General features: G+C 31.2%; 1 protein-coding gene across 1 annotated transcript; it reads right to left on the bottom strand.

The window, feature by feature from the left end:
- Positions 1 to 4854: 4854 nt before the first annotated feature.
- On the bottom strand, positions 4855 to 8055 carry LOC112098959 (cytochrome P450 71A22-like). Its single transcript, XM_024185954.1, has 3 exons — positions 7909 to 8055; positions 6213 to 7070; positions 4855 to 4983 (listed from the first exon to the last, which is right to left on the bottom strand). The coding sequence occupies exons 1-3, from the start codon at positions 8053 to 8055 to the stop codon at positions 4855 to 4857; spliced, it is 1134 nt and encodes a 377-aa protein (XP_024041722.1).
- Between the last annotated feature and the right edge of the window lie 911 nt (positions 8056 to 8966).

Consider the following 8966-nt stretch of genomic DNA (forward strand, 5'->3'; position numbering starts at 1 on the left):
CAGCTAAATAATTATTTTCTAATTATAAGTATAATTTAAATGCTTAGTCAAAATTATTTATAGAATTAAGTCAATTTTATGGCACAAACAATATAATTTTCTCAGAAAAACTAGGTTCAACTAAAGCTTGATATATTACTAATTTTTTTTTTTTGGGATAGACCTCTTTACTAGTTTAAAATCAAATCATTGGCATGTTTAATTTAATAAATATTACAGTACTTTTTTCTTACATTCACGACAAATTATGTAATCTCAATAGCTCCAACTAAAGATCATAATGTCACGACAAATTGTGTCATATTTATAGAATTAAGTCACTTTTATGATAGAAACAATATAATTTTCTAAAAAAAACTAGGTCCAACTAGAGATATGTTACTATTTTTTTTTTGATAGACCTCATTACTAGTTTGAAATCAAATAATTGGCATCATTAATTTAAACCTTACACTCCCTTTTAATTATAAGTTTTTTGAAAAAGAAATTACAATGTCGTACTCTTTATTTTTGATAAAGTTTCTCATTTTGTCCAAGTTTATAGGTTCTGAATTTTGAGGAGAATATTAGTTGATTACATGGACTTTAACTCTCACGTGCATGATATTGGTACAAATCCTGACGACTTTACATTGGTGATCACTTTTCATGAATATTTTTTTGAGACATCTTACAATATTATATTTTGTGATTAAGCAATTGTGTGTGTACGAAGCTATCTAAAATGTGTGAACGAATTATCATTCTTCCAAGAAGTGCTTCATAGTATTCATGATATCTAGGACTTTAGGCGAATTGTTTTTAAAAAATTTTCTTACATTCAACAACTTCGACACCCAAATAAATAAAAAAAGAGATTAAAATTTACTCAAACTTTAATCACATCTCGAATTTACACAATAATCAATAGCAGATCCTAAAAAATTTCAAAAGAAAATCTAAAAAAAAGATAGTCAACAAGATATTAGAATCATTATAAAAATAAATAACCAAGAATAATACTAATTTCAAATAAAATATACAGAATGGTAGTAAAACAAAGAACTATCGTTACTACTGTTCCCCAACAAAGATGATCCACCTTCCCACAAGATGTTACTGAAGAGGAAATTGTGAGCCACCTGGAGAATAAAGGAAAACTTGCAATAAAACATTGACTATTTCCAATCCACATTCTGCTTATACTCGGTAGGCAATTGGAAATTGGAAATTGTTTCTAATTAATTTTATGTGAAACAACAATTATAATTGCAATAACTAATAAATAACTAATACAAATCATGAAATGTAATAGGAGCAAAAAAAAGCAAGAAAGAAATAGTTAAAGAGAACTTACTTTTAACATGTTGCAGGCTTTTGGACTCTACTTTTTCTTCTTCAAATTCTTTTGGCCATTAACTTTGTTCGTCACTTTGTTCCGTGGAAGATTGTTCTTGTGCGAATCATGAAATTCTTCAGCCTTACATATGATATTATCTCTCACTTTATTTGTATCTCCGTTGACAAGGTGTAGTGCAAGCAATGCGATATCTTTTTATTGTTGAGTTATACTAAATATAGTACGAGAGAAAATAAAAAAGTGAGAAACAAAGTCATCATTCATTGTAAAACTTTTAATCAATATGATATAAAATTAATGTCACATACATGTTTTATAGATAATATATCACATTGCGTCTCCATGAACTTGATCACAAACAAACCGCAGTCAGTTCCATTTGGTTGTACTGGGACATTATCTAGATATGAAATTTTAAAACTAAAAAAATCCCAACATGGATGAAATTTTCCCAAAAAATCATGGAGGAAAACTTCGTCGAGTCCCGATAACTGTGATAATGATGATAATAGTCAGCATACATTTGCATTTATTGGTAATAATACAGGTGAAATGCAAGCTTCACTTACAATTGCTCTAACAATTTCCTCTCGATGTGAATTCGAACTATTACTAGGTAAAGAGTCCCAAATTTCAACGGTTTGCGTTTTAACAATCAATACCGCCAGATACCAATGTGCAAAGCCATCATTTATAGGAATATAGATCTACATGACAAATGCATAATTTTTAATAATTACCATTAAATGTCTTAAACAATGCCATGATTTATTGTAATTTTGTATTTAATTTCTTACCTTCTCACATACAGCAAGTTCTGACATGTACTTATCTCGAATATTATGATTTTTGACAAAGTCTTCGATGCTTGGTTTCTTTTTGCAGGCCATGTTTGCCACTATTTTTTGCTGCAAAACTCATAAAATAAATACAAAATTAGTATATTATCAACATATAGGGTCAACTGTCAGTAAAAAAATTCATAGTATAACATTTACAACTTACCGAAAATATGGTGGGCAAATACCAAATACACATCTCTAGGCTCGTTTTTGGACGTTCTTTGTTTGTCAAGTAGTTGACGAAACAATCTATTACTTACGAATAGAGCCATTAAACAAGAAGACTTAAATACTTAGAAAGAAAATAAATAAATTGAATGATTAAACTAAATATAAGGAAGGTATGCTTATTGTGTCAATGATCCAAGTATTAGGAGCCAAAGAAAACATCTCTTGGCGAGAGACGAAAAAACTAATTCCATCAACAATATGCTCACTGTATTAAGAATCCAAAAATAGAATTAAAACTATAACGTTGTTAATGCAAAAATAATAACATATGGAAAATGGGTCATGCGAAAATCCAATTACTCCATAGGCAATTCTCCTTGAAATATATATTACAGCAACTTCATATCTTCCTCTGAAAATGAATTTAGTAGAGTGATTGAATCATGAAAAAACTTTTGTTTGCTTTGTCTTTTGGGAAACTGATTATAAGGGGATTTTTGGTATGGACCAGGCTTTCGCTTTCTGGAGCGCATATCTTTAACCTCAAATACACTAAGTTGGTTTGATGATTCCTCTTCAATAGAACAATCATCATTCCGGCCATTATCCTACAAAAATTATGATTTATAACTTAATACTCATCTATGCACTATTATGTTTTACTTGTGCCAAAAAGAAGATCACAGTTTATTGCTAAATACCTATATAGTTGCATTGTAGAAAATTTGCTTTCGCTTTCCCTCATTTAGGTCTGACTCACCCGTCAAAATTCTCTCATCATGTTTCTCTTCAACATTCTCCTCATCTAGTAATTTCTTCTCAAGAATATCATCTTCATCTGGTCTTTCATTGGCTCTCTTCATTAGTTCGGCAAAAGTTAAAATTTCATGGCTTGATTCGTCGTTCTTTTGTTGCTTTCGGGAAGGAGAAGTAATTCCAACAGCAGCGCCATTATTCTCCTTTTGCTGCTCAACTTGCTTTTGGGTTAAGTTCTCTTTAAGGGTTTCCATTACTTGTTGCATTTGCTGCATCTAGCTACCCATTGAATGCTTTAAACCATCAAGCTCTAATGCCATACGACCAATATCTTTTCGAACAAGTGATAATTCCTTCTGATGTTGACAATTATGTATGCATTCTTCATTCTTCTGACTTGTTCCATCAAATGTTTCATGGGCCGTGTTTTGTTGAGGATGGATTTCTCGTAAATTAACCTAATAAATACCACATACTATTAAATACATGTCATTTCAATATGATACGTTAATATTTAATTAATAAAAAGTAGATGTCATACCTTTGAGCTCCCATAACCACCATTTTTCTTAACAAAACTCAATAAGTTAGTTACATCTCGATTTGTCCAGGTTGTTATTGGACTCAAAGATTTATCAATAAATTTTCGTGCAAATGATATAGAATGCATGTAAAAAAGCTGCAATATTAACAAAATGATCAAAACAAATCAAAAACAAAATAACACAATAAAACTGATGAAATCATTTTTAAAAAAAATTACCTCCAAAAATAGTACACAACCATTAACAACTTTATGTTGTCCTGCCTTGAACTTTTGTATGCCCTCAACTAGCCCTTTAAAAGCCCACGTTGCCCAATTTTTTTTATTTATGGCACTGGTGTCTTTCAAAAAAACCAAGTAATACGTGGCTAAATTCAACCCTGATTTAGGAAAAATAATTGTAGCTATAGCAAACAAAACAAAGCTTCTTTTAAAGTTATCATTCACCTCCCTTTGATTCACCAATTTTGACTCTAAAGTTTTCAGCTTAATGTATCCTTTGTCATCACAATATTCATTCCTCAATTTATCTATGTCATCAATACCAAGATCCACATCAATGTCGACTCCACCATCTTTTATTCCCATAATGTACTTAAAATCTCAAGGCGACAGATTGATACTCTTACCATGCAAAAAAATACATGAAGTAAATAGATCAAAATTTTGAACCAACCATGAACATAAATCTCGTTTCAGTCGACCACATTTTATGTGCAGAAGACCTTCAAATCCCAACTCCACAACAGTTTTTTTTTTTTTTTGACAATTTTTCTACCAGTTTTGCAAAACCTGGAGCACATCTAGTTTCCATGGCTTTTTGAATTCCCTTCACAAAATCATCTTCTTTGTCTTTATTCCGTGCTATATCACTACCAACCATTCTAAATTTAGCCTTCTCTTCTTCACTCAAATTTTTGAAAAATTTCCCTAATTTAATTCTATCCTAAAAAATTAAAAAAATATGACAATAAGTTATTGCTTGTAACACGTCCCAAATTTAATGGAAATTAATTATCGCACCTACACTCACCACTTTTTTCCTTGTTCCCGTAATATTTTTGCTTCTTGCTTGCTGCAGTCAATTAAATATTTGAAATATATATATATAATCAGTGCATGTTAACATTATTGTGCTTGGCTTTACTAAATATTCATAAATTTACCAACAGTCAAACACATAATATTTAATTTAAGAAGACTTACACATACTCAATGAAAGGCCGATTTCTTCTTAAAATTTCATTTTCCTGGCTCACATTATCATTCTCCTTGAAATCATTCTCGTTACCCTCATCTACATTTTCAGCCATTTTCAAGTTTACAAGAACCTGTACATGAAGATTTAGCACAAAAAGAAATGTCAAATATCACAAGTTTTGGATCTTGTAAAACAACAAAAAATTTAACCCAAAAGCAGTAATAAATTTAACCAGAAACAATAAAAAATTTAACTAAAAAATTGTAGTAAATTTTACCCAAAAATAGTAAAAAATTTAACCCAAATACAGCAGCAAACGAAGCCCAAAACACCAAAAACATTTACATGTAAACAGCAAAAAATTTAGCCCAAAAACAGTCATAAATTTACCCAAACAGCAACATATTTACTCAGAAACAATAGAAAATTTAACATAAAAATAACAATAAATTTATCTAGAAACAGTAAAAAATTAAACTGTAAAACAACAGTAATTTACCCAGAAGCAACAAAAAATTTAACCTAAAAACAGCATCAAATGAAGCCCAAACACCAAAAAATTTACCTGAACACAGCAAAAAATTTAACCCAAAAATAGCAGTATATTTACCCAGAAACAACAAAATATTTAACCAAAAAATAGCAGCCAATTTATCCAGAAACAGCAGAAACTTTAACATAAAAACAGCAGTAAATGAGGCCCAAAACACTAGAAAAATTAACCAAAACCGGCAGCCAATCATCCCAAATACAGAAGTAAATTTATCCAAAAATAGTAGTATATTTACCCAGAAACAGCAAAATATTTAAGCAAAAAACAGTAGTAAATGAAGCCCAAAACACCAAAAAAACTTACCTAAAAACAGCTAAAAATATAACCCAAAAACAGCAGTATATTTAAATAGAAACAACAAAATACTTAACCAAAAAACAGCAGCAAATGAAGAACACCAAAAAAAACTTACCTAAAAACAGCAGAAAATAGAACCCAAAAACAACAGTAAATTTATCCAAAAATAGCAAATAATTTAACTGAAAAATAGCATCCAATTTACCCAGAAACAGCAAAAAATTTAACCTAAAAATAGCTGCAAATGAAGCTATTTGCAGCTATTTAACAAAAACGGTCGCAAATCATCCCAAATACAGCAAAAAATTTATCCAAAAACAGCAGAAAATTTAACTGAAAAACAACAGTATATTTACTCAGAAACAGCAAAATATTTAACCCAAAACCAACAGCAAATGAAGCCCAAAACACCAAAAAAATTTACCTGAAAACAGCAAAAAATATAACCCAAAAACAGCAGTAAATTTATCAAAAAATAACAGAAAAATAAACTAAAAAACAGCAGCCACCTTACCCAGAAATAGCTGAAAATTAAACCTAAAAATAGCAGCAAATGAAGCTTTATCAATAGGAAAGTCTAAAATATTTTCTTTTTGAAGGCAAAGCAAGACATCTATAAAGTCCTTGTGATCTTCAACTTGAGAATTGTTACTCATCCTATTCTCATGTTCTTGAATGACTACCTCAAGAAAATCATCAACCTCCTTTGAAGTTTTCTTAAGCTTGGCATTCAAGCTATTGAAATAGCACAACCAACCTTGCCATGGAATATAATCTCCCACATGAAAAGTAGCCATCAACTCAATAAAGTCCTTAAACTGCTTCCTAAACTTACTACCAACTTCTCCTTGATCACTATATTTTTCTACTCTAACATCACGAAAAGAATAATGAATCCTTTTGTTACTTAAAAGTTGTACAACAAATAAGCTTTTAACTTTTCTTAAGTACTCACCATAAGGTGCCATAAAGATATCTATAAAACCGTTTAAAAGTTTTACAAATGGGGTTAATTTTGGTTGATTTGCAAAGATTACATTTCTAACGATCTCACAGGCAGCATCAGCAGAAGAGACAACAAGCACTGGCACTTTGCCTAAGTGAAGCAACATCAGGGGGCCATAGCATTGTGCCAAAGCACCGAGTGAGCAATGAGGGAACAAGCCAAGTTGGTGAAGGTTTCCAATGATTGGGAGCTTTGGGGGAGAAGGTGGTGATTTTTTGGTGCTAATTGGTTGGATAAGAAACCATTTGAAAAGGACAAATACGGCAAAGATGCAGGCTGCAATTGTGATCAAGGATTGCAAGTTTAACAATTGCTGGAAAACAGACATCTTATTACAAATTATCATAAGCGTGAACTTGTACTAAATTATGATCTATTAGTAGCAGTGAATTATTACAAATTTCTTCCCCACAATTGAGATATATATACACTAGAAAATGGAGAGTATGAACTTACAATTCACTCAAAGACTTTCAGAAAGATGTCTATGTGGTCCAGCCGACATAGTGACAGACTGCCAGGCAAACAGCGGAAAATATAACCCAAAAACAGTAGTAAATTTATCCAAAGACAGTAGTATATTTACCCAGAAACAACAAAATATTTAACCAAAAAACAGCAGCAAATGAGGCCCAGAACACCAAAAAAACTTACCTGAAAACAGTAAAAAATATAACCCAAAAAACAATAGTAAATTTATCCAAAAACAGTAAATAATTTAACTGAAAAATAGCAGCCAATTTACCCAGAAACAGTAAAAAATTTAACCTAAAAATAGCAGCAAATGAAGCCCAAAACACCAGAAAATTTTAACCACAAACAGCAGCAAATCATCCCAAATACAGCAGAAAATTTATCTAAAAATAGCAGAAAATTTAACTGAAAAATAGTAGTATATTTACCCAGAAACAGCAAAATATTTAACCCAGAACCAGCAGCAAATGAAGCCCAAAACACCAGAAAATTTTACCTGGAAACAGCAAAAAATATAACCCAAAAACAGCAGTAAATTTATCAAAAAACAGCAGAAAAATAACTAAAAAACAGCAGCCATTTACCCAGAAACAACAGAAAATTTAACCTAAAAACAGCAGCTAGTTATTTTCTTTCTCAAGCCAAAGCAAGACATCTATAAAGTCCTTATGATCTTCAACTTGAGAATTGTCACTCATCCTATTCTCATGTTCTTGAATGACTACCTCAAGAAAATCATCAACCTCCTTTAAAGTTTTTTTGGTGCTAAGTGGTTGGATAAGAAACCATTTGAAAAGGACAAATACGGCAAAGATGCAAGCTGCAATTGTGAGCAATGATTGCAAGTTTAACAATTGCTGGAAAATAGACATCTTATTACAAATTATCATAAGTGTGAACTTGTACTAAATTATGATTACAGATTTCTTTCCCACAATTGAGATATTTATACACTAGAAAATGGAGAGTATGAACTTACTATTCACTCAAAGACTTTGAGAAAGATGTCCATGTGGTCCAGCCGGCATAGTAACAGACTGCCAGGCAAGTGGGCAATGTCTATGTGGTCCAACAAACCCAAACACTTTGCACAGACCTTCTTAATTCCGTGAACAAATCCGGTGTGCAGAGACTTGTTAATTCCGGCGGAATTGAATCTAAGAATTCTATGAACAAATTATGACGATGATACTATGTCAGTTAATATAAAATTGAATGAGAAATCTGGAACTAAATTACTTAGCAAATTCATGCAAAGAAAACGAAATTGCTTAGCAATTCGAACGAGACAGAGGATTAAACTTACCTTGCACAGGTGACGACTGCCAAAACCAAGACAGAGGCAGCGACGGCAGAGACTCAACAATTCGAACAAGACAGAAAATCAACTCAAAGAATGGTTGCAATATGCAGACGTATCGCCGGTGCACCCGGACGGAAGTTAACGCGACAGTGGGTGTGACTATATCTTTTGCAATTCGTTAATTAGGGATCAAGTTTTCCCTTTGTATTTTTTTTATTCTTTTAAAAAGTAAATCCTTTTTTCCTTTACATTTATATCAGTAGAATTTTATTTTAAAAAGTACTCAACCGGTTATAAACCGGTTAGATATAATTTAATTAATTTTTTTTATTATTTTATCATTATTATAAATCGTTGATTTAATCTAACGGTTCACGTCCATTATGGCATCAATGCCGTAAATTTAATTACGGTATTATAGAATTTTCCTTATAAGTTAATATCATAACAACTTATATATATAAATCAAGGTGTTACATG

Source organism: Citrus clementina, unplaced genomic scaffold (genome assembly GCF_000493195.1).
Source record: "Citrus clementina cultivar Clemenules unplaced genomic scaffold, Citrus_clementina_v1.0 scaffold_9, whole genome shotgun sequence".
In the NCBI taxonomy this organism is placed as follows: Eukaryota; Viridiplantae; Streptophyta; class Magnoliopsida; order Sapindales; family Rutaceae; genus Citrus; species Citrus x clementina.

Coding starts and splice junctions, on each gene's coding strand:
- LOC112098959 (XM_024185954.1), bottom strand. CDS start 8,055: ATGTCTATTTTCCAGCAATTGTTAAACTTGCAATCATTGCTCACAATT. Junction 7,071..7,908: donor AGGTTGATGATTTTCTTGAG/GTAGTCATTCAA, acceptor ATCATAATTTAG/TACAAGTTCACGCTTATGAT. Junction 4,984..6,212: donor TTCAGCTATTTCTGGGTAAG/GTGGCTGCTGTT, acceptor CTTCATGTACAG/GTTCTTGTAAACTTGAAAAT.